The sequence below is a fragment of the Salmo salar genome, chromosome ssa01 (assembly GCF_905237065.1).
Source record: "Salmo salar chromosome ssa01, Ssal_v3.1, whole genome shotgun sequence".
Taxonomy (NCBI): domain Eukaryota; kingdom Metazoa; phylum Chordata; class Actinopteri; order Salmoniformes; family Salmonidae; genus Salmo; species Salmo salar.
The window spans coordinates 19244983-19271471 of NC_059442.1; the positions used below are offsets into that span (position 1 = coordinate 19244983).

The window sequence follows — 26489 nt, forward strand, 5'->3', positions numbered from 1 at the left end:
ATGTAGCTGGGCCCTGGGTTTAGTGCTGTATGTTTGTCTGAGGCCTGTAGCCCTGGTTGGTGATGTAGCTGGGCCCTGGGTTTAGTGCTGTATGTTTGTCTGAGGCCTGTAGCCCTGGTTGGTGATGTAGCTGGGCCCTGGGTTTAGTGCTGTATGTTTGTCTGAGGCCTGTAGCCCTGGTTGGTGATGTAGCTGGGCCCTGGGTTTAGTGCTGTATGTTTGTCTGAGGCCTGTAGCCCTGGTTGGTACTGTGCTGTGTATCCTGTGTGATTGACAGCAGGTCTATTGGTGCCAGCTGACATTATTCACCAGTGCTAACTAGCCACTAATCTTCCCCAACGCTCCACAATCGAGGGTTTGATTTTCAGCGTGGAACGATTCTCTCCCACCCGACACTGCAGTCAATTAAGCAAGGGGGAGGAGAGGGGGGAGAAAGGGATGTGGCGAGAGGGTTGAGATTAAAAGAGAGAGAAAGAGTGTGTGAACAGCCGAATGAGCTCCTGAGTCACAACAGAGCACCCAATGTTGCACCCACTAAGCAACCCCCCCCCCCCCACACACACACCTGTATATAGCCTCGTTATTGTTATTTTATAGTTTTTTTTTAAACTTTTGTTTATTTAGTAAATTTTCTTAACTCAATTTATTGAACTGCATTGTTGGTTAAGGGCTTCTAAGTAAGCATTTGACGGTAAGGTCTACACCTGTTGTTTTCGGCGCATGTGACAAATAAGATTTGATTTGACACAGTGGTGGCAGCCAGGTGGGTCCCAGGGTCTTATGGTTCCCGGGGGAAATGGTGCATGATGACATACATCACTCTGGAGTTGGCCTGGTCTGACAGGAGAATAATAAGGATATTTAATTAATAATAACTGATTGGATTTATCCCCTCTACCCTCTAATAATAACCCTGTACACGAGAGACCAGATAGACCTGAGCTGAGGGACAACTACATGACAGAGACAGAGTAAAGGAGCTAGAACAGAAGAGGGAGAGAGTATGTGGTGGGTGTCAATTTGATACAGGGAGGCTGAGGGAAAGTGGGATAGAAAGAGAAAGTGTCTCAGACTGGAAGAGAGGGACAGTCAGGGTGTGTGGGATTCTCTCTCTCTCTCTCTCTCTCTCTCTCTCTCTCTCTCTCTCTCTCTCTCTCTCTCTCTCAGCATGGTGTCCTGGCTGCCTCAGCCCACAGACTCTACTCTGCTGCTCTAATCAACTACACTAAACCCTGGGAACACCACTTGACCACCAGGTTCTCTCTCTCGCACACACACCTACCTAAATCGGGTGATTATGCCATTCAAAGTCTGTCAGAGAAATGAAGGGAAGCCTTTAGTATTTAGTCTTAAAAGCCTTAATTATCTTGCCATTTCTATAGAGCTTAGTTAAAATACAGACAAACAATCAGAACGTCAATGCATTTCCACACATAGCCTTCACCAGAGACAGACAGTTGGCTGGGATAGCACCAGTTAGCCCACACCTCGGTGAGACAAATCAAACCCAGTCATCGATCTAAACTGTGTAGGCTAGTAGTAGCTATATCCTATATGGTGATGACTTATCCTCAGTGTGCAGAGAGCAAAGTGCTGAAGAGCAGAACAGTCCCGTGATGAAAAGCATACTTACAGTGCTTTCAGAAAGTATTCACACCCCTTGACCTTATTCTACATTTTGTTAAATTGAGATATTTTGTCACTGGTCTACACACAATACCCCATAATGTCAAAGTGGAATTATGGTTTTCGACAGAAGCCCAAACAGATATAATATTTGACTAAAACCTAATAATTTCAAACCTTGCTTACATTTGGTATACAAGCACATATAGAGTGCATTTGGAAAGTATTCAGACCCCTTTACTTTTTCCACATTTTGGTACGTTACAGCCTTATTCTAAAATGGATTAAATATTTAAAAATGTCCTGAGCAATCTTCACACAATACCCCATAACGACAAAGCAAAAATACGTTTTTAGACATTTTTGCTAATTTATTACAAATAATAAACATTATTTTTGATGGTAGTCTACTTGTGGTAAATTCAGTTGATTGGACATGATTTGGAAAGGCACACACCTGTCTATATAAGGACCCACAGTTGACGGTGCATGTCAGAGCAAAAACCAAGCCATGAGGTCGAAGGAATTGTCTGAAGAACTCCGAGACAGGAATGTGTTGAGGCACAGATCTCTGGGGAAGGGTACTAAAAAACAATCTGTAACTAACTTTGAAGGTCCCCAAGAATACAGTGGCCCCCATAATTCTTAAATGGAAGAAGTTTGGAACCACCAAGACTCTTCCGAGAGCTGGCCGTCCGGCCAAACTGAGCAATTGGGGGAGAAGGGCCTTTGTCAGGGAGGTGACCAAGAACCGAATGGTCACTCTGACAGAGCTTTGTGGAGCTCTGTTGAGATGGGGGAACCTTCCAGAAGGACAACCATCTTTGCAGCACTCCACCAATCAGGCGTTTATGGTAGAGTTGCCAGACGGAAGCCAGTAAAAGGCACATGACAGCCTGCTTGGAGTTTGCCAAAAGGCACCTAAAGGACTCTGACCATGAGAGACAAGATTCTCTGGTCTGATGAAACCAAGATTGAACTCTTTGTCCTGAATGCCAAGCGTTACATCTGGAGAAAACCTTGCACCGTCCCTACGGTGTAGCGTGGTGGTGGCAGACTAGTAAGGATCGAGGGAAAGGTGAATGGAGCAAAGAACACAGAGATCCTTGATGAAAACCTGCTCCAGAGCGCTCAGGACATCAGACTGGGTCCGAAGGGTCAGGTTCCAACAGGACAATGACCCTAAGCACACAGCCAAGACCAAATAGGAGTGGCTTTGGGACAAGTTTCTGAATATCCTTGAGTGGCCCAGCCAGAGCCCGGACTTGAACCCGATCAAACATCTCTCAGGAGAAACCTGAAAATAGCTGTACAGCGACGCTCCCCATCCAACTTGACAGAGCTTGAGAAGATCTGCAGAGAAGAATGGGAGAAACTCCCCAAATACAGGTGTGCCAAGCTTGTAGCGTCATACCCAAGAAGACTCGAGGCTGTAATCACTGTCAAAGGTGCTTCAACAAAGTACTGAGTAAAGGGTCTGAATACTTATGTAAATGCAGTGCGATTTTAGCATGTAAATCTTGGTGGGGCAAAACAATATAATGTGGGATGCATGCCAGCAAAGCCACTACACAACACAACACTAAACAATACATTAATTGCACTATAACGGTAACAAACGGTGCCCACAAACTGTTAGGGCCTACATAAAGCTGTCCCAACAGCAGAGTCCCAACAGCAGTCCCAACACCTTACCACTGCTACACCTGGCTATCAGCGGAGCCTTGTCTGGGAGCGAAACAGTTCATTCAGCCTCATTTACTGCCTTTAAATAAACATAGGTGATATGGCTGACTTGTTTAAACAAATGTGGTTTCTACTGACGACTGAGATGTACAAACTATGGCATAAGGAGATGACAAGCGGATAAGAGGCAATCTGTAATTTTGATTAAGACATTAATTCGCGAGCGATGACGGACGTAGTCAATATAACTATTTGTTCTGCACTTTTGAAATGTACAGCGACAGAAATCAGAACAGGGTCCGTTCTTACAGTGTACTCCTTGTACAGCAAGTCAGAACCGTAGGATAAATAAAGGGGGCATGTAAACAGACAATGAAAGCTCTTACAATATTTTTGTATTTTGTATTTATTATGGATCCCCATTAGCTGATGCCAAAGCAGCAGCTACTCTTCCTGGGGTCCAGCAAAATTAAGGCAGTTTATACAATTTTAAAACATTACAATACATTCACAGATTTCACAACACACTGTATACCCTCAGGCCCCTACTCCACCACTACCACATATCTACAGAACTAAATCCATGTGTATTTATAGTGCCTATGTTATCGTGCGTGCGTGTGTGTGTGTGTGTGTGTGTGTGTGTGTATGCGTGTATGCATGTGTATGCATGTGTCTGTGCAAATGTTTGTGCTGCTTCACAGTCCCCGCTGTTCCATAAGTAGTTTTTTCCCTATTTTTTTAAATATAATTTTACTGCTTGCGTCAGTTATAGGCTACATGTGCACCACCAAGTTAGAACAGCAGGCAAAATTAAGAGGTGAAAATGCAGCATTATGCGGCTTTATTAACTCAATGAAATATGTATTTTTTTACATTGTTTGCAAACTGATATGTAACATGTATTAATGCCAAAATAACATGCAAAACAGGCAAGCCCCCACCAAAATATTTATTATATATACACTACCGTTCAAAAGTTTGGGGTCACTTAAAAATGTCCTAGTTTTTGAAAGAAAATGACATTTTTTGTCCATTAAAATAACATCAAATTGATCAGAAATTCAGTGTAGACATTGTTATTGTTGTAAATGACTATTGTAGCTGGAAACGGCTGATTTTTAATGGAATATCTACATAGGCGTACAGAGGCCCATTATCAGCAACCATCACTCCTGTGTTCCAATGGCACGTTGTGTTAGCTAATCCAAGTTTATTATTTTAAAATGCTAATTAATCATTAGAAAACCCTTTTGCAATTATGTTACCACAGCTTAAAACTGTTGTTCTGATTAAATAAGCAATAAAACTGGCCTTCTTTAGACTAGTTGAGTATCTGGAGCATCAGCATTTGTGTATTTGTATTTATTATGGATCCCCATTAGTTGCTGCCAAAGCAAATTCCTGTGCTGTTTGTAACTACCCTGGTAGGTTGATTGTACACTTGATCCAGGTTACAGGCACTGGTTACAGTTTGAATTTTTTTCCTGAGTGGGCAGCTTGATGATAGCCAGTAAATATTTAAATCACCCAGAAAATATACTTCTCTGTTGATATCACATACATTATCAAGCATTTCACACATTTTATCCAGATACTGACTGTTAGCACTCGCTGGTCTGTAGCAGCTTCCCACCAGAATGGGCTTTAGGTGAGGCAGATGAATCTGTAGCCATATTACTTCAACAGTATTTAACATTAGATCGTCTCTAAGCTTTACAGGAATGTGGTTCTGAATATAGACTGCAACACCGCCTCCGTTGGCATTTCTGTCTTTTTGGTAGATGTTATAACCATGTATTGCTACCACTGTATTATCAAAGGTATAATCTAAGTGAGTTTCAGAGATAGTCAGAATATGAATGTCATCTGTTACAAGCAAGTTATTGACTTCATGGACCTTGTTTTTTCGGCTACATATGTTAATAAGGGCTATTTTTAGCACTTTTCTGGGTTGCTTGATTGTTTTTAATGCTTTACTGGGAAGCTTATCAGAGGTAGACTTACTCGTGTTATTTACATTGGAGCTGATAGTGCAGGGTATAGGCTTAGTGCTAACAGTGTATCTCTGGTTTATAGGCTCATGATTACTGCTTACAATAGCTGTAGGATAAACAGATGTATTTGGTGCAATTAAATGACTTACATTGTGTTTGCCAATGCCCCTAAGAACATGTACATTTGATGCAGCATTATGACGACTCATTGTCACAATGGTAGGGATTAACTGAGCTGGTCTTGGATCATTTACCAGTCAGGAGTCCAGGAGCCAAGATTAATTGGATGGACTCCGTCATTCCTGTAGAGCATCTTCTGTTTCCAGAAGGTGTCAAAGTTATCAATAAAAGTGACTCCAGCAGAGCTACTGTAGTCTTTTAGCCAGATGTGTAATGCCAGCAGTCTGCTGAATCTTTCACACCCGCGGCCCAACGATGGTACTGGACCTGAAATTATTGGCTGTTTTTTGGAGTCTTTTAACGCTAAAATCAGTTCTTTAAAATCCATTTTCAAATGTTCCGAGCTAGCCCTCCTGATGTCGTTTGACCCCACATGGACTACGACAATGTCCTCTCCCGGCATCTGTGGTAGGACAGTCAGAAGCAGCCTTGTTATGTCCTGTACTGGTGCTCCTGGGTAGCACAGGGTTTTTGGGGACCAAGATGTTTCTCACCATAGAGCTGTCTACGATGACAGCTGGTGATGTTGAATGGGCCTGTCTCTCAGGCAGCCTCACGGTCTGGTGAGGCTGGGAGCTCGATTACTTCAATTACGGGCTCAAAATGGCCATAAACAAAGAACTCGTCAGTCTATTCTTGTTCTGAGAAATGAAGGCTATTCCATGCGAGAAATGGCCAAGAAACTGAAGATCTTGTACAACGCTGTGTACTTCTCCCTTCACAGAACAGCTCAAACTGGCTCTAACCAGAATAGAAAGAGTGGGAGGCGCCGGTGCACAACTGAGCAAGAGGACAAGTACATTAGAGTGTCTAGTTTGAGAAACAGACGCCTCACAAGTCCTCAACTAGCAGCTTCATTAAATAGTACCCACAAAACACCAGTCTCAACGTCAACAGTGAAGAGGCAACTCCGGGATGCTGGCCTTCTAGGGAGAGTTGCAAAGAAAAAGCCATATCTCAGACTGGCCAATAAAAAGAAAAGATTAAGATGGGCAAAAGAACAGACACTGGACAGAGGAACTCGGGCTCGCCATCTACACCAGGGCCGCCAGTGTACCTGAGAACCCTGGTGTAGATGGTGCATTTTGGTGAAGGATTAAGGGAGTGCTGTTGGTTTTAAATCCTCAATGATTAAGTCAGGATCTTTAAAGGGTAGGCTGGTCCTAAATCTGTGGATAGTGGCAGCTTCTATCTATGATGTATTGACTGTATTATAAAGCCGTTGTGACATAGGAGAGTAGTTGATATGAGTCTGATATGAGTCTGACACACTGAATGGTGTGTGATGCAGCCCAGAGGGCAGTGTTGTGCGACAGGAGCTGTGTGGGTGGTAGTGATAGTATGTGTGACTGTATGTAGGGATGGTACTCATTGTATGCTGTGATGGCTGTGGTGCATACACATTAAAATAGACAAAACATGGGAACATGTTTTGATTACCTCTTCACAGGGGTATGTGTATAAATACTCCTAGTGTGTGTAGGTGCGTGCACTCATGTACATACTCCCTGACCTCCAGCAGGATGAGGACCATCAAAAGCCTTGATGTCAGATTGGTCCGTTTCTCCTCATCCCCGGTTACTATGGTACCCAGAGCGGAAATGCAAAAAGATGAATGCCAGGAAGAGAAGAGAGGAGGGGAGCAGGAGAGATCTGATGAGAGAGAGATAGTTATGGAGGGAGGTGAAGAGGAAAGAAAGGAGGTGGGTGTATTGCAAGGATGGATAGGAAGGGTAGAAAGTGGATGTATATAGGGATGGCAAAAAGAGTTGAGAGAGGGAGGAGGGGAAGTGGGCATGTGCTGGAATGCCAGGAACGGCTCTTGTCTGATCCGGATTGAATGATGGAGGAATGAATAAATAAAATGAATGAACGAATGACTTGGAGAGTGTGGGAGAGGGCTGTCTTTTAGTCCCTCTCTTTTCAGAGAATAGGAGTGCAGATTAAACTGTTTGTCCTCCTGCTCTAATCATGACCAGCCCCCTCTCTCTCTCTGGAACGCCCGAGAGAGGAGGGAGAGATGCAGCCCAGCATGGACAATAAGGTTACGGAACAAGAGAGAGAATGATTGGAAAATGGAAATGGTTGATGCTATTTTAAGGGTTAGGTTTAGGGTTTTTGGGTTAGGGTTAAGGTTAGGTTAAGGAGTAGTGTTAGAGGTTAGGAAAAATTGGATTTTGAATGGTCAAAACATTTGACTCCCCCAAAAGTCCAGAAATTTCACAAAAATAAAGCTGTGTGTGTGTGTCTGGTAAACACAGGGCTCGGTCAGACAGAAGTAGCAGGTTCTCACATTCCCAACACCAATCCCATTGACTCTCTGCTCCTCAGGGAAACTGCCATTCTTTTCCCTTTTTCTCCTCCCTTTCTCTCCTTCCTTTCTCTCCTTCTTTTCACTTTTCTCTCTCCCTCTCTCTTCTTTAAGCCAGAGACATTATACAGAGTTTCTTCAAGAGTTGGCAAACTGGTTTTACTACCGTCACCCTAATCTTCATCGCACACACTGTGCAACTTGTTTTTCTCTGTATCTGCTACCAACAGCCCCACCCCACCCTGAAGGAGGGACGGAGAGAGAGGGTGAATGAAAGGTTATAGCGATAGAGGGAGGCTGTGAGACAGATAAAGAGATGAAACAGAGAGAGTGAGATTTATTTCCCTGTCTGGAACTATCCTCCAGACCCATCCATCACTGTCCCCCTCAAACTCTCAGTTGACAGCCCAGGACAGGCAGAGTCTGCTAGGTGTCTGCACCAGACAACTACCCCTCTCCTGTGCCTGCCTCTCTCTTGCGCTCTCTCTTTCAATTAAATTTACCCCCCCTCTCTCTCGCGCTCTCTCTTTCAATTAAATTTACCCCCCCTCTCTCTCGCGCTCTCTCTTTCAATTAAATTAAATTTACCCCCCCCCTCTCTCTCTCTCTCTCGTGGGGCTCACTAAGGTAACTTCCATTCAGTCTTTCATTATACAAACCGTGGCTTCTACCGGAGAGAGAGAGAGGAAAGGAGGGAAACTTAATCCGGCTATTGAAGTAGTGGAGGAACAGACGGGGTCTTTTTCACCCCAACCAAAATACCCTCCCTGTTTCACATACATCTCCTCCTACACACACAACCCACACAGCCTTCTGCCCAGCACCCCATAAACACCCCCAACGCTGCTGCCAGCACACACTCCTCTCCTATGGAGAATCTAACATGAACTTGTGTCCTCTGGAAACGTCATGTCTATGTAGCACACACTATGATACAAAACTCTTCCATTAATTAAAGGGGTTCAGAATACTCAACTCACCATAATCCTCAATTTAGAGCTGGGCTGAAACAAAAGCATGCACATCGTATAGCTATTCTCCTGAGACCAGTTTTTCAAAAGTTATCTATCTGCACTTCGCCTATCGGATAGGATTAAATACATAGAACTATAATGCATAGATTGGGTGTCCCCATTCCATTCAATGATTTGTCCGTTCTATTCGTTCTATTTTTATGCATGGAATCCTATCCGATAGGTGAAATCCAGATAAATAACTTTTGAAACACTGAGCCCAGGGGATGACCACCCCTGCCTCCTCCCCATCCTAAAGCCAAAGGGTTGTGCAATCACCCCAAGGCTTATTTTAGGGGCGAAGGCTTTTGTCTTGTTTTTGACCAGCGACAGCAGAACAAAACATTTGCACCCAAATAAAACCAGGTCGCCATGAATACAGATTTGATCACCGTTCTTATCCCCTCCTTTGACGCCACAATCAAACCACTTAATGTCGATATTATCAGTACACACTGTACACACACACAGTGGTAGAGAGACCAGCACAGTACACACACACAGTGGTAGAGAGAGAGACCAGCACAGTACACACACACACAGTGGTAGAGAGAGAGACCAGCACAGTACACACACACAGTGGTACACACACACAGCGGTACACACACACAGCGGTACACACACACAACAACTGTACCGCCCTCAACCGCAAGGCTCTCTAGAGGGTAGTGAGGTCTGCACAACGCATCACCGGGGGCAAACTACCTGCCCTCCAGGATGCCTACAGCACCCAATGTCACAGGAAGGCCAAAAAGATAATCAAGGTGTCACGTTCTGACCAGTATGAGGGTTATTTTGTTAGTGTAGGCTGGTCAGGACGTGGCAGAGGGTATTTGGTTTATGTGGTTCGGGGTGTGTGTATTATGTAGAGGGTAGTGGATTTATGTATTCCGGGGTTTTTTGGTCACTGCTCTGTTAGTCTATGTTCTTTCTAGTTAGTCTGTTTTCTATGTTTAGTTAATTGGGGTGTGGACTCTCAATTGAAGGCAGGTGTTGTCTAGTTGCCTTTGATTGAGAGTCCTATATATTAGGGTGTGTTTGTAATTTGTGGGAGGTTGTCACTTGAATTGCTGTTGTTTGCGTTCAAGTCTGTATTCGTCGTCCATCATTTTGTTTTGATTGTATAAGTGTTTTCATTAAAAAGTTAATTATGAGCACTCAACCCGCTGCGCCTTGGTCCATTCCTGACGACCGTCGTTACACAAGGACAACAACCACCCGAGCCACTGCCTGTTCACCCTGCTATCATCCATAAGGCGAGGTCAGTACAGGTGTATCAAAGCTGGGACTGAGAGACTGAAAAACAGCTTCTATCTCAAGGCCATCAGACTGTTAAACAGCCATCTCTAACATAGAGTGGCTGCTGCCAACATACAAACTCAAATCTCTGCCCACTTTAATAAATGTAATAAATTGATTTAATAAAAGGTATCGAGTCACTTTAAATAACGGCACTTTAATGTCTACATATCCTACATTACTTATCTCATGTGTATATACTGTATTCTATACCATCTACTGCATCTTGCCTATGCCGTCCGGCCATCGCTCATCCATATATTTACAGTTGAAGTCGGAAGTTTACATACACCTTAGCCAAATACATTTAAAGTCAGTTTTTCACAATTCCTGACATTTAATCCTAGTAAAAATCCCCTGTCTTAGGTCAGTTAGGATCACCACTTTATTTTAAGAAGTGAAATGTCAGAATAATAGTAGCGAGAATGATTTATTTCAGTTTTTATTTCTTTCATCACATACCCAGTGGGTCAGAAGTTTACATACACTCAATTAGTATTTGGTAGCATTGCCTTTAAATTGTTTAACTTGGGTCAAATGTTTCGGGGTAGCCTTCCACAAGCTTCCCACAATAAGTTGGGTGAATTTGGCCCATTCCACCTGACAGAACTGGTGTAACTGAGTCAGGTTTGTAGGCCTCCTTGCTCGAACACACTTTTTCTATAGGATTGAGGTCAGGGCTTTGTGATGACCACTCCAATACCTTGACATTGTTGTCCTTAAGCCATTTTGCCACAACTTTGGAAGTATGCTTGGGGTCATTGTTCATTTGGAAAACCCATTTGCTACCAAGCTTTAACTTCCTGACTGATGTCTTGAGATGTTGCTTCAATATATCCACATAATTTTCCTCCTCATGATGCCATCTATTTTGTGAAGTGCACCAGTCCCTCCTGCAGCAAAGCACCCCACAACCTGATGCTGCCACCCCCGTGCTTCACGATTGGGATGGTGTTCGTTGGCTTGCAAGCTTTCCAACCCTCTCCTCCAAACATAACGATGGTCATTATAGCCAAACAGTTCTTTTTTTGTTTCATCAGACCAGAGGACATTTCTCCAAAAAGTACGATCTTTGTCCCCATGTGCAGTTGCAAACTGTAGTCTGCCTTTTTTATGACGGTTTTGGAGCAGTGGCTTCTTCCTTGCTGAGCGGCCTTTCAGGTTATGTCGATATAGGAGTTGTTTTACTGTGGATATAGATACTTTTGTACCCGTTTCCTCCAGCATCTTCACAAGGTCCTTTGCTGTTGTTCTGGGATTGATTTGCACTTTTCGCACCAAAATACCTTAATCTCTATTAGACAGAACGTGTCTCCTTACTAAGCGGTATGACAGCTGCATTGTCCCATGGTGTTTATACTTGCGTACTTTTGTTTGTACAGATGAATGTGGTACCTTCAGGCATTTGGAAATTGCTCCCAAGGATGAACCAGACTTGTGGAGGTCTAGAATTCTTTTTCTGAGGTCTTGGCTGATTTCTTTTGATTTTCCCATGATGTCAAGTAAAGAGGCACTGGGTTTGAAGGTAGGCCTTGAAATACATCCACAGGTACATCTCCAATTGACTCAAATTACATCAATTAGCCTATCAGAAGCTTCTAAAGCCATGACATCATTTTCTGGAGTTTTCCAAGCTGTTTAAAGGCACAGTCAACTTAGTGCATGTAAACTTCTGACCCACTGGAATTGTGATACAGTGAATAAAAAGTGAAATAATCTGTCTGAAAACAATTGTTGGAAAAATTACTTGTCATGCACAAAGTAGATGTCCTAACCAACTTTCCAAAACTATAGTTTGTTAACAAGACATTTGTGGAGTGGTTGAAAAACGAGTTTTAATGACTCCAACCTAAGTGTATGTAAACTTACGACTTCAACTGTACATGTACATATTCTTATGCACCCCCTTACATTTGTGTGTGTAAGATAGTTGTTGTGAATTTGTTAGATTACTTGTTAGATATTACTACACTGTCGGAACTAGAAGCACAAGCATTTCACTACACTCGCATTAATATCTGCTAACCATGTGTATGTGACCAATAAGATTCGATTTGATTTGGTAGAGAGACCAGCACAGTACACACACACACTGGTAGAGAGAGAGACCAGCACAGTACACACACACAGTGGTAGAGAGAGAGACCAGCACAGTACACACACACACTGGTAGAGAGAGAGACTAGCACAGTACACACAGACACTGGTAGAGAGAGAGACTAGCACAGTACACACACACTGGTAGAGAGAGAGACCAGCACAGTACACACACACACTGGTAGAGAGAGAGACTAGCACAGTACACACACACACTGGTAGAGAGAGAGACTAGCACAGTACACACACAGTGGTAGAGAGAGAGACCACCACAGTGTACACACAGACACTGGTAGAGAGAGAGACTAGCACAGTACACACACACACTGGTAGAGAGGGAGACTAGCACAGTACACACACACACTGGTAGAGAGAGAGACTAGCACAGTACACACACACACTGGTAGAGAGAGAGACTAGCACAGTACACACACAGTGGTAGAGAGAGAGACCACCACAGTGTACACACAGTGGTAGAGAGAGAGAGACCACCACAGTACACACAGTGGTTGAGAGAGAGACCACCAAAGTACACAAACAGTGGTAGAGAGAGAGACCACCACAGTACACACACACACAGTGGTAGAGAGAGAGACCACCACAGTACACACACACAGTGGTAGAGAGAGAGAGACTACCACAGTACACACACACAGTGGTAGAGAGAGAGACCACCACAGTACACACACAGTGGTAGAGAGAGAAAGACGAGAGACCACCACTGTACACACACACACAGTGGTAGAGAGAGAGAGACTACCACAGTACACACACAGTGGTAGAGAGAGAAAGACCACCACAGTACACACACACAGTGGTAGAGAGAGAGAGACCACCACTGTACACACACACAGTGGTAGAGCGAGAGAGACCACCACTGTACACACACACAGTGGTAGAGAGAGAGAGACCACCACTGTACACACACACAGTGGTAGAGAGAGAGAGACCACCACTGTACACACACACAGTGGTAGAGAGAGAGAGACCACCACTGTACACACACACAGTGGTAGAGAGAGAGAGAGACCACCACTGTACACACACACAGTGGTAGAGAGAGAGAGACCACCACTGTACACACACAGTGGTAGAGAGAGAGAGAGACTACCACAGTACACACACACAGTGGTAGAGAGAGAGAGAGACCACCACTGTACACACACACAGTGGTAGAGAGAGAGAGACCACCACTGTACACACACAGTGGTAGAGAGAGAGAGACCACCACTGTACACACACACAGTGGTAGAGAGAGAGAGACCACCACAGTACACACACACAGTGGTAGAGAGAGACTACCACAGTACACACACACAGTGGTAGAGAGAGAGAGACCACCACTGTACACACACACAGTGGTAGAGAGAGAGAGACCACCACTGTACACACACACAGTGGTAGAGAGAGAGAGACCACCACAGTACACACACACAGTGGTAGAGAGAGAGACTACCACAGTACACACACACAGTGGTAGAGAGAGAGAGACCACCACTGTACACACACACAGTGGTAGAGAGAGAGAGACCACCACTGTACACACACACACAGTGGTAGAGAGAGAGAGACCACCACTGTATACACACAGTGGTAGAGAGAGAGAGACCACCACTGTACACACACACAGTGGTAGAGAGAGAGAGACCACCACAGTACACACACAGTGGTAGAGAGAGCGAGAGAGACCACCACTGTACACACACACAGTGGTAGAGAGAGAGAGAGACCACCACATTACACACACACAGTGGTAGAGAGAGTCACATGCACACACACAGCAGGAGATGGTATGAGAGAACACTCCATTCGGCTGGCCTGTAACACAGTCATGCAGAAAGAGAGCTGTGTTAAGGGTTTCCCCATGCTTCTGTAAGGACATGGCACTCAATAGGAATGTAGAGAGAGTGTGCGTGCATGGTGGGGGATATCACAAGAAGGCCTCTGATTGGTAGTTTTAAAGTGAGGTGCTCCCATTCAGCCGTTCTGATAGGTAGAGCAGGACAGGACCAGATGAACACTGAGACATAGAAATGGTCATACACACACTCACGCACAAACATACACTCATGCTCTTTCTACTCTCACACACACACACATACAGACACTATCTAGGGGTGTCCATTTGTGGTGCCAACATGTTCACCTGTGAGCTTTGGCCCGTAAATCCAAGCTCACACGCTCTACCACTCTTTCTCACAAAGGCATTTATGCATGACCAAGATCTCACCATATTACATTTTATTGTATTTTACCAGGTAAGTTGACTGAGAACACATTCTCATTTACAGCAGCGACCTGGGGAATAGTTACAGGGGAGAGGAAGGAGGATGAATGAGCCGATTGGCAGCTGGGGATGATTAGGTGGCCTCGATGGTATGAGGGCGGTTTAACATTCCTCTGCACAGGGCAATATCCCCAAACAGTGACCTGGGCCATTGGGATATTTTTTTTAGACCATAGGAAAGAGTAACTCCTACTTTTGCCCTCCAACACAGGGTGGTATGCTGCTGGCTGTGTGTGTGTGCTCAGTCATTTGAGGCTGTTGTGATGGTGTGTGGGGGTGTGCTGTTACTGTCTTAAAAAACATGGGATCTCATGCGTCGCTGCACTCATTTGCGGGTAGAACATATTTTCTCGTGCACAGATCTGGAACGCATCAATCGAGAATGATCAAAACAGATTCCAAACGGGGCAGGGAGGCCAACACACACACAGAGAGAGTGGGGTGGGCCGTGCTCTAAGTGCAGCTTTTTATTCCTCTGCATTTGTCTTGATTCATTACCGTCACATAATGTCTGAGCGCTGCTCATCGCTTCAAAATCCACTTGCCTGAATAACCATCTTCCTTTAGGCAACAATAAAAGGACATTCTAAAATGTGCAGTTTTGCACAAACACAATGCCACAGATGTCTCAAGTTTTGAAGGAGCATGTAATTGACATGCTGACTGCAGGAATGTCCACCAGAGCTGTTTCCAGAGTATTGAATGTTCATTTCTCTACCATAAGCCTCTTCCAACGTCGTTTTAGAAAGTTTGGCAGTACGTCCAACCGGCCTCACAACTATAGACCACAGGTAACCACGCCAGCCCAGGACTTCCACATGGAAGCCCTCCCAGGTCCACTCATGGCTGTACCCCTACCCAGTCGTAAAATCCATAGTTTAGGGGCTAATGAATTTATTTCAATCGACTGATTTCCTTCTATGAACTGTAACTCAGTAGAATCTTAGAAATTGTTGCATGTTGCGTTTATAATTGTGTTCAGTATATTTAACTATAACTATTTAACTAACTATTTACAGGTCTTATGGCTTGGGGGTAGAAGCTGTTCAGGGTGCTGTTGGTTCCAGACTTGGTGCATCGGTACCGCTTGCATTGTGGTTGCAGAGAGAACAGTCTATGACTTGGGTGGCTGGAGTCTTTGACAATTTTTAGAGCCTTCCTCTAATACCGCCTGATATAGAGGTCGTGGATGGCAGGGAGCTCAGCCCCAGTGATGGACTGCGCCGTATGCACTACCCTCTGTAGCGCCTTACGGTCGGATACCAAACACTGAACACAAGGGGTGCTGTTTTCAAACCTCACTGATATTCTGTAATCCAAAGGTTAGCAATGCTAACAAGTACATGTAAAACCCCATAGAGGATGCTAACTAAATGCTAACGAGCGCATTGCAAAGAATTTGTACAGTTTCTGACCTAAAGTATACAAGTAACAACACTCCAGTTTGCTCCAGTTTGCTGCACGCACAAAACAAATATTAGCCAGCAAGGCTCTTGATCCAGGAGGGGATTCTCTGCTGTTACCAAGCAAATGCTTGATTTTGGAAGAAGCTAACCTCTTAGCTATATAGCTAACTAGTTACTAAATTATCAAACCAAATGCACAACTGCTGAGCATTTAGCAGATTGTATACAGTTAACATAATAGTTAAGATATCTAGCTGGCAAACATTTATTTGTAAATTGCATACTGTAATTAATTCACCTGGCCCATGCTGCACAACAGTGAGTGCCTCTCATTATTCATAATAATGTGACAGGTGAAATGAAGAACGCAATGTTCTTTATCTCCTAACGTATTGCACAAGTTGACTGCAGGTATTTACTTAAAAGTAGCTACGAATATTCAAATGTATTAAAAAACTTCAAAGAAATTGTTTAGTTTTCCAAATACCAGGGTATAAGGTATATACCCTCTCCACTACAGTCCCGTCGATGTGAATGGGGGTGTGCACAAATGGGGGCTCGGCCCTCCGTTTCCTGTAGTCTACGATCAGCTACATTATCTTGCTAATGTTGAGGGAGTGGTTGTTGTCCTGGCACGACACTGCCAGGTCTCTGACCTCCTCCCTATAGGCTGTCTCATCGTTGTCGGTGAACACGCCTACCACCGCTGTGTTGTCAGCAAACTTAATGATGGTGTTGGAGTCGTGCTCAGTCGTTGGTGAACAGGGACTACAGGAGGGGACTAAGCATGCACCACTGAGGGGTCCCCGTGTTCAGGGCCTGTGTGGTGGATGTTTGTTTTATTCACTGCTTTAGCACACTCTGCCAACCCGGATGTCCTGCCATGTCTGAATCCTGGCTTAGGAAGACCACCAAAAACTATGAAATCTCCATCCCTAACTACAACATTTTCAGACAAGATAGAACGGCCAAAGGTGGGCGGTGTTGCAATCTACTGCAGAGATAGCCTGCAGAGTTCTGTCCTACTATCCAGGTCTGTACCCAAACAATTTGAACTTCTACCTTTTAAAAATCCACCTATCTAAAAACAAGTCTCTCACCGTTGCCGCCTGCCATAGACCACCCTCTGCCCCCAGCTGTGCTCTGGACACCATATGTGAACTGATTGCCCCCCATCTATCTTCAGAGCTCGTGCTGCTAGGTGACCTAAACTGGGACATGCTTAACACATGCTTAACACCCCAGCCATCCTACAATCTAAGCTTGATGCCCTCAATCTCACACAAATTATCAATGAACCTACCAGGTACCACCCCAAAGCCGTAAACACGGGCATCCTCAAAGATATCATCCTAACCAACTTGCCCTCTAAATTAACCTCTGCTGTTTTCAACCAAGATCTCAGCGATCACTGCCTCATTGCCTGCATCCGTAATTGGTCAGCGGTCAAACGACCTCCACTCATCACTGTCAAACGCTCCCTGAAACACTTCAGCGAGCAGGCCTTTCTAATCGACCTGGCCCGGGTATCCTGGAAGGATATTGACCTCATCCCTTCAGTAGAGGATGCCTGGTTATTTTTTTCAATGCCTTCCTCACCATCTTAAATAAGCATGCCCCATTCAAGAAATTTAGAACCAGGAACAGATATAACCCTTGGTTCTCTCCAGACCTGACTGCCCTTGACCAACACAAAAACATCCTGTGGCGTTCTGCATTAGCATCGAACAGCCCCCGTGATATGCAGCTTTTCAGGGAAGAAACCAATATACACAGGCAGTTAGAAAAGCCAGAAATTTGCTTCCTGCAACACAAACTCAAAAGAGTCCTTGGAGAATAAGAGCACCTCCTCCCAGCTGCCCACTGCACTGAGGATAGGAAACTCTGTCACCACTGATAAATCCACTATAATTGAGAATTTCAATAAGCATTTTTCTACGTCTATTTTCCATGCTTTCCACCTGGCTACCCCTACCCCGGTCAACAGCACTGCACCCCCCACAGCAACTCGCCCAAGCCTTCCCCGTTTCTCCTTCTCCCAAATCCAGTCAGCTGATGTTCTGAAAGAGCTGCAAAATCTGGACCCCTACAAATCAGCCGGGCTAGACAATCTGGACCCTTTCTTTCTAAAATGATCTGCCGAAATTGTTGCAACCCCTATTACTAGCCTGTTCAACCTCTCCAAAGATTGGAAAGCAGCTGCAGTCATCCCCCTCTTCAAAGGGGGGGACACTCTTGACGCAAACTGCTACAGACCTATATCTATCCTACCCTGCCTCTCAAGTCTTCGAAAGCCAAGTCAACAAACAGATTACCGACCATTTTGAAAACCACCGCACCTTCTCCGCTATGCAATCTGGTTTCAGAGCTGGTCATGGGTGCACCTCAGCCATGCTCAAGGTCCTAAACGATATCTTAACCGCCATCGATAAGAAACAATACTGTGCAGCCGTATTCATTGACCTGGCCAAGGCTTTAGACTCTGTCAATTACCACATCCTCATCGGCAGACTCAACAGCCTTGGTTTCTCAAATGATTGCCTCGCCTGGTTCACCAACTACTTCTCTGATAGAGTTCAGTGCGTCAAATCGGAGGGCCTGTTGTCCGGGCCTCTGGCAGTCTCTATGGGGGTGCCACAGGGTTCAATTCTCAGGCCGACTCTTTTCTCTGTATACATCAATGATTTTGCTCTTGCTGCTGGTGAGTCTCTGATCCACCTCTACGCAGCGGACACCATTCTGTATACTTCTGGCCCTTCTTTGGACACTGTGTTAACTACCCTCCAGACGAGCTTCAATGCCATACAACACTCCTTCCGTGGCATCCAACTGCTCTTAAATACAAGTAAAACTAAATGCATGCTCTTCAACCGATCGCTGCCTGCACCTGCCCGCCCATCCAGCATCACTACTCTGGACGGTTCTGACTTAGAATATGTGGACAACTACAAATACCTAGGTGTCTGGTTAGACTGTAAACTCTCCTTCCAGACTCACATCAAACATCTCCAGTCCAAAGTTATATCTAGAATTGGCTTCTTATTTCGTAACAAAGCTTCTTTCACTCATACTGCCAAACATACCCTCGTAAAACTGATCATCCTACCGATCCTCGACTTCGGCGATGTCATTTACAAAATAGCTTCCAATACCCTACTCAATAAATTGGATGCAGTCTATCACAGTGCCATCTGTTTTGTCACCAAAGCCCCATATACTACCCACCACTGCGACCTATACGCTCTCGTTGGCTGGCCCTCGCTTCATACTCGTCGCCAAACCCACTGGCTCCAGGTCATCTACAAGACCCTGCTAGGTAAAGTTCCCCCTTATCTCAGCTCACTGGTCACCATAGCAGCACCCACCTGTAGCACGCGCTCCAGCAGGTATATGTCTCTGGTCACCCCCAAAGCCAATTCCTCCTTTGGCTGCCTCTCCTTCCAGTTCTTTGCTGCCAATGACTGGAACGAACTACAAAAATCTCTTAAACTGGAGACTCATATCTCCCTCACTAGCTTTAAGCATCAGCTGTCAGAGCAGCTCACAAATTACTGCACCTGTACATAGCCCATCTATAATTTAGCCCAAACAACTACCTCTTTCCCTTCTGTATTTATTTATTTATTTTGCTCCTTTGCACCTCATTATTTCTATTTCTACTTTGCACTTTCTTCCACTGCAAATCTACCATTCCAGTGTTTTACCTGCTATATTGTATTTACTTTGCCACCATGGCCTTTTTTGCCTTTACCTCCCTTATCTCACCTCATTTGCTCACTTTGTATATAGACTTATTTTTCTACTATATTATTGACTGTATGTTTGTTTTACTCCATGTGTAACTTTGTGTTTGTTGTATGTGTCAAACTGCTTGCTGTATCTTGGCCAGGTCGCAACTGTAAATGAGAACTTAAAATGTAAAAAAATTAATGGCTACAGATGTGAGTGCTACGGGGCGAAAGTCATTTAGACAGGTTACCTTGGCGTTCTTAGGCACAGGTACTATGGTGGTCTGCTTGAATCATGTAGGTATTACAGATTGGGTTAGGGAGAGGTTGAAAATGTCAGTGAAGACACTTGCCAGCTGGAGACACACACTCACAGTATACACACGCCTGCTACTATTGTACAAATTACACATGGACGTACACACAGGTTGTTTTGACTGGCATCCTGTGTATCTGTATTGGTGTTAGATGTATGAGCTGTTCATATGAGGTGACATTTAGACAGTGTAAATCCCTCACACTGGTTGCCTGTCTGCTAGTCAAACACAGGGAAATCCCATCTCCGTCTGTCTGCCTCTGTCTCTCACGATTCTATTTCTCTGCTGGGGATTATATCTACTAGATGTGTGTGTGTGTGTGTGTGTGTGTGTGTGTGTGTGTGTGTGTGTGTGTGTGTGTGTGTGTGAGAAATTTCTGTTTTCTGTGAGCCCTTACATGCCTAAGAAAGAGCACTAATCCTTTTTCACAGCATTAAAGTGATAGACAGGGCAAATTAGTGGGATTGTGTGTGTGTGCATACAGAGTGTGTGTGTTTTGACACAAGGGCTCAGTACACAGATTGCTAGGGCTTGTAGAGAAAATGCATGCAGACAAAAGCACTGATGTAGCCACTAGCTAGCTACCCAGCTGCTAGAGCAGGGATGGGTTCTCTCCGTCTTTCTAACCCTGAAGTATCTGCTGTTTCTTCTTCTTCAAACCAGCATCTGATTTACATCTGGGAAACCAGGTGTGTTTACCAGTAGAGCAGACACTCGGGCCCCAAAGGACCAGAGTTCCATCCCTGCTCAATCTCATAAAGGTTTATCTCGTTTGCTCTCTGTGGGTGATGTGATGCTGTGGCTGGTTATGGCTGGCCAAAGGCGTGATATTCACTGTGTGTGTCCTGACTGTTCTCTGATGTGAGGACTGCCTGTGAATATTTCATAGCCTGAACTAAATATTTATGGTGCTTCTGACAACAACTTTCAGTCTCTCTCCCGCCCCCTCTCTCTATCCCCCTCTCTCTATCCCCTTCTCTCTATCCCCTTCTCTCCCTCTCTATATCCCACCTCTCTCTATCCCCCTCTCTCTATATCCCTCTCTCTATCTCCCTCTCTATATCCCACCTCTCTCTATCCCCTTCTCTCCCTCGATATATCCCCCACTCTCTATCCCTTCCCCTCTCTATATCCCACCTCTCTCTATCCCCCTCTCTCTATATCCCTCTCTCTATCCCCCTCTCCCTCTCTATATCCCACCTCTCTCTATCACTCTCTCCCTCCCCCTCTCTCTATCCCCTTCTCTCCCTCTCTATATCCCCCTCTCTCTATCCCTCCCCTCTCTCTATCCCCTTCTCTCCCTCTCTATATCCCCCTCTCTCTATCCCCCTCTCTCCCCTCCTCCCACCTCTCTATATCCCACCTCTCTCTATCCCCCTCTCTATATCCCTTCTCCCTCTCTATATCCCACCTCTCTCTATCACTCTCTTCCTCCCCCTCTCTCTATACCCCTCTTTCCCTCTCTCTATCCCCCTCTCTATCCCCTTCTCTCTATCACCCTCTCTCCCTCTTTATACCCCCCTCTCTCCCTCTCTATATCCCCCTCTCTCTATCGCCCTCTCTCTCTCTATCCCCTTCTCTCTCTCTCTCTCTCCCTCCCACCTCTCCCACATTGTTTCCCTCCCTCTCTCCTTTCCTCCCTCAGCCCTTCCACCCCATGGTGAACCTGCAGTGTTCGGAGGACCTGAGGATGTTCCTGTGTGCCCTCTACGCTCCAGTCTGTATGGAGTATGGCCGGGTGTCCATGCCCTGCCGAGCCCTGTGCCACCGCGCCAAGAGAGACTGCCACAATCTCATGGAGATGTTTGGGGTGGCCTGGCCAGACGAGACAGAGTGTAGCAGGTATGTATGGGACTGTTTCTGGGTTGGCTTTACACAACACTGTGTCCTGAACTTACCCTGAGCCTACTTTAACCTGAACTAACCCCTGAGTCTACATTAACCTCAACTTACCCTGAGCCTACTTTAACCTGAACTTACCCTGAGCCTACTTTAACCTGAACTTACCCTGAGCCTACTTTAACCTGAACTTACCCCTGAGTCTACTTTAACCTGAACTTACCCTGAGCCTACTTTAACCTGAAATTACCCTGAGCCTACTTTAACCTGAAATTTCCCTGAGCCTACTTTAACCTGAACTTACCCTGAGCCTACTTTAACCTGAACTTACCCCTGAGACTACTTTAACCTGAACTTACCCTGAGCCTACTTTAACCTGAACTAACCCCTGAGTCTACATTAACCTGAACTTACCCTGAGCCTACTTTAACCTGAACTTACCCTGAGCCTACTTTAACCTGAACTTACCCTGAGCCTACTTTAACCTGAACTTACCCCTGAGTCTACTTTAACCTGAACTTACCCTGAGCCTACTTTAACCTGAAATTACCCTGAGCCTACTTTAACCTGAAATTACCCTGAGTCTACTTTAACCTGAAATTACCCTGAGCCTACTTTAACCTGAACTTACCCTGAGCCTACTTTAACCTGAACTTACCCCTGAGTCTACTTTAACCTGAACTTACCCTGCGCCTACTTTAACCTGAAATTACCCTGAGCCTACTTTAACCTGAACTTACCCTGAGCCTACTTTAACCTGAACTTACCCCTGAGTCTACTTTAACCTGAACTTACCCTGAGCCTACTTTAACCTGAAATTACCCTGAGCCTACTTTAACCTGAATTTACCCTGAGCCTACTTTAATTTGAATTTATCCTGAGCTTACTTTAACCTGAACTTATCCTGAGCCTACTTTAACCTGAACTTACCCTGATTCTACTTTAATCTGAATTTAGCCTGAGTTTACTTTAACCTGAACTTACTCTTAAATTGTTGTAGAAATTTTAAACTGTCCATAGCCCAGTATCACCATCACCACAACCCTAATCTGATCTCCATGTAGAGCCTGAACCTTGAACCCTGACTGGTTCTCAACTCAAACATCACAATCCCTCTTATAACCTAAACTCAACCTTAACTGTTTTTATAATCTCTCTCTCTCTCCCCCTCCTGCCCCCAGGTTCCCAGACTGTGACGAGCCCTACCCCCGTGCGGTGGACCTCCAGACCAGCGCAAATCCCACCGATATCTCTCCCATGTCTGTCCAGAGGGATTTCGGCTTCTGGTGCCCCCGCAAGCTCAAAATGGAACCCGACCTGGGCTACTCGTTCCTGGGCGTGAGGGAGTGCTCGCCCCCCTGCCCCAACATGTACTTCCAGCGCCCGGAGCTCACCTTCGCCCGCTACTTCATCGGCGTGGTGTCCATCGTCTGTCTCTCTGCGACACTCTTCACCTTTCTCACCTTCCTCATCGACGTCACGAGGTTCCGCTACCCGGAGCGGCCAATCATCTTCTACGCCGCGTGCTACATGATGGTGTCACTTGTGTTCTTCCTGGGCTTCCTATTGGAGGACAGGGTGGCTTGCAACGCGGCGAGCCCCGCCCAGTACCGGGCGGCCACCATCACACAGGGCTCCCACAACAAGGTGAGCCATCCCCATCTGTTGTCTTAGTGATTTATTGATTAGCTGCTTTACTCTGTGACATTCATATACTACTGTATATCAAAGACGGTAGCAATGATAGATATTTTCAATGTCCCCCCCCTCCAGGCGTGCACGCTGCTGTTCATGGTGCTCTACTTCTTCACTATGGCGGGCAGCGTGTGGTGGGTCATCCTCACCATCACCTGGTTCCTGGCGGCCGTGCCCAAGTGGGGCAGCGAGGCCATCGAGAAGAAGGCCCTTCTCTTTCACGCATGTGCCTGGGGCCTGCCCGGCTGCCTCACCGTGGCCCTGCTGGCCCTCAACAAGATCGAGGGCGACGGCGTGAGTGGCGTGTGCTTCGTGGGCCTCTACGACGTCACGGCGCTGCGCTGGTTCCTGCTGGCGCCGCTCTGCCTCAACGTGGCGGTGAGTGTTTAATGCTCTAGAAAGGAGAGTTGTTCATTCTAAAGGCTTTTACACCTCTGTTTAACTACAGCAAACTACCCAATGCAAGATGGATATAAAATCAACATTTCTGGGACTATACGTTAGGACTATTTGCATTGGTTTAAATGGTGACCATGTCATGATAAATGCACTTCAGTAGATTACTATTTTTCTACCCCATAAATAAAATGTATGTGTCATTTTTTTTTTTATCCATCTTGCATTGGGTAGTTTTCCCCAACTCAGACCAACTGTCCGTGGCTGATTCTACGTGTTAAATCTGGACCAACTACAATGGAGAATGTCTAGCGGCAAACAACTGAGATTACACAAGGGGCAGATTCTTTCAACAAACGTCCATAGACGGTTGGGTTAGTTTAACTACAGCAAACTACCCAATGCAAGATGGATATAAAATCAACATTTCTGGGACTATACGTTAGGACTATTTGCATTGGTTTAAATGGTGACCATGTCATGATAAATGCACTTCAGTAGATTACTATTTTTCTACCCCATAAATAAAATGTATGTGTCATTTTTTTTTTTATCCATCTTGCATTGGGTAGTTTTCCCCAACTCAGACCAACTGTCCGTGGCTGATTCTACGTGTTAAATCTGGACCAACTACAATGGAGAATGTCTAGCGGCAAACAACTGAGATTACACAAGGGGCAGATTCTTTCAACAAACGTCCATAGACGGTTGGGTTAGCTGTTGGATGGATGTGTAGAAGCCTTTAGAATCTGACCTATGCATCACTAACATACATGTGATGGCCCCTTGAATCAATACATTATCAATATTTGAAGATAGCCCCTTGAATCAATACATTATCAACATCTGAAGATGGTCCCCTTGAATCAATACATAATCAATATCTGAAGATTGCCCCCTTGTTCTCTAATCTAGTCTAATCCCTATATATCTGCCTCTAGGTGGGTGTGTCTCTGCTTCTGACGGGGATCGTGGCGCTGAACCGTGTGCGTATGGAGATCCCTCTGGAGAAGGAGAACCAGGACAAGCTGGTGAAGTTTATGATCCGTATCGGGGTGTTCTCTGTGCTTTACCTGGTGCCCCTGCTTACGGTCATCTCCTGCTACCTGTATGAACACAGCTACAGGTCTGTCTGGGAGACCACCTGGGTTCAGGAGCGCTGCAGAGACTACCACATACCCTGTCCCTTCCAGGTAGGTGTACAGTTTCTTCAGAAAGTATTCATATCCCCGGACTTATTCCACATTTTGTTGTGTTACAGCTTAAATTCAAAATTTATTACATCTTTTTTTTTACCCATCTATACACAATACCCCATAATGACAAAGCGAAAACATGTTTTTAGAAATGTTTGCAAATTTATTGAAAATGAAATACAGAAATATTTAATTTACATAAGTATTCAGATCCCTGAGTCAATACTTTGCACCTTTGGCAGCGATTATTATAATTTTTTTATTGAACCTTTGTTTAATCTTTATTTAGTGTGTCAAATTGGAGGGCCTGTTGTCCGGACCTCTGACAGTCTCTATGGGCGTACCACACGGTTCAATTCTCGGGCCGACTCTTTTCTCTGTATATATCAATGATGTCGCTCTTGCTGCGGGTGATTCCTTGATCCACCTCTACGCAGACGACACCATTCTGTATACATCTGGCCCTTCTTTGGACACTGTGTTAACAAACCTCCAAACGAGCTTCAGTGCCATACAACACTCCTTCCGTGGCCTCCAACTGCTCTTAAACGCTAGTAAAACTAAATGCATGCTCTTCAACCGATCGCTGCCTGCACCTGCCCTCCTGACTAGCATCATTACTCTGGACGGTTCTGACTTAGAATATGTGGACAACTACAAATACCTAGGTATCTGGCTAGACTGTAAACTCTCCTTCCAGACTCATATTAAGCATCTCCAATCCAAAAGTAAATCTAGAATCGGCTTCCTATTTCGCAACAAAGCCTCCTTCACTCACGCTGCCAAACATACCCTCGTAAAACTGACTATCCTATTGATCCTTGACTTCGGCGATGTCATTTACAAAATAGCCTCCAACACTCTACGCAGCAAACTGGATGCAGTCTATCACAGTGCCATCCATTTTGTCACCAAAGCCCCATATACCACCCACTACTGCGACTTGTATGCTCTCGTCGGCTGGCCCTCGCTACATATTTGTCGCCAGACCCACTGGCTCCAGGTCATCTATAAGTCTTTGCTAGGTAAAGCTCCGCCTTATCTCAGCTCATTGGTCACCATAACAACACCCGCAACAGCACGTGCTCCAGCAGGTATATCTCACTGGTCATCCCCAAAGCCAACACCTCCTTTGGCCGCCTTTCCTTCCAGTTCTCTGCTGTCAATGACTGGAACGAATTGCAAAAATCGCTGAAGTTGGAGACTTATGTCTCCCTCACTAACTTTAAGCATCAGCTATCTGAGCAGCTTACTGATTGCTGCAGCTGTACACAGCCCATCTGTAAATAGCCTATCCAGCTACCTATCTCATCCCTATATTGTTTTTATTTACTTTTTTTTTGCTCTTTTGCACCCAAGTATTTCTACTTGCACATCATCATCTGCATATCTATCACTCCAGTGTTAATTTGCTAA

The 26489-nt window shown here is 45.1% G+C and overlaps 1 protein-coding gene across 1 annotated transcript in view; it reads left to right on the forward strand.

The window, feature by feature from the left end:
- The window catches only part of LOC106571436 (frizzled-3), a 41911-nt gene that overhangs the window by 3563 nt on the left and 11859 nt on the right, over positions 1-26489 (forward strand). The window contains exons 3-6 of the mRNA XM_014144576.2: positions 21593-21789; positions 22968-23433; positions 23560-23859; positions 24819-25070. Of these exons, the coding sequence (XP_014000051.2) occupies positions 21593-21789; positions 22968-23433; positions 23560-23859; positions 24819-25070 (1215 nt within the window). The remainder of the gene's footprint in view (positions 1-21592; positions 21790-22967; positions 23434-23559; positions 23860-24818; positions 25071-26489) is intronic.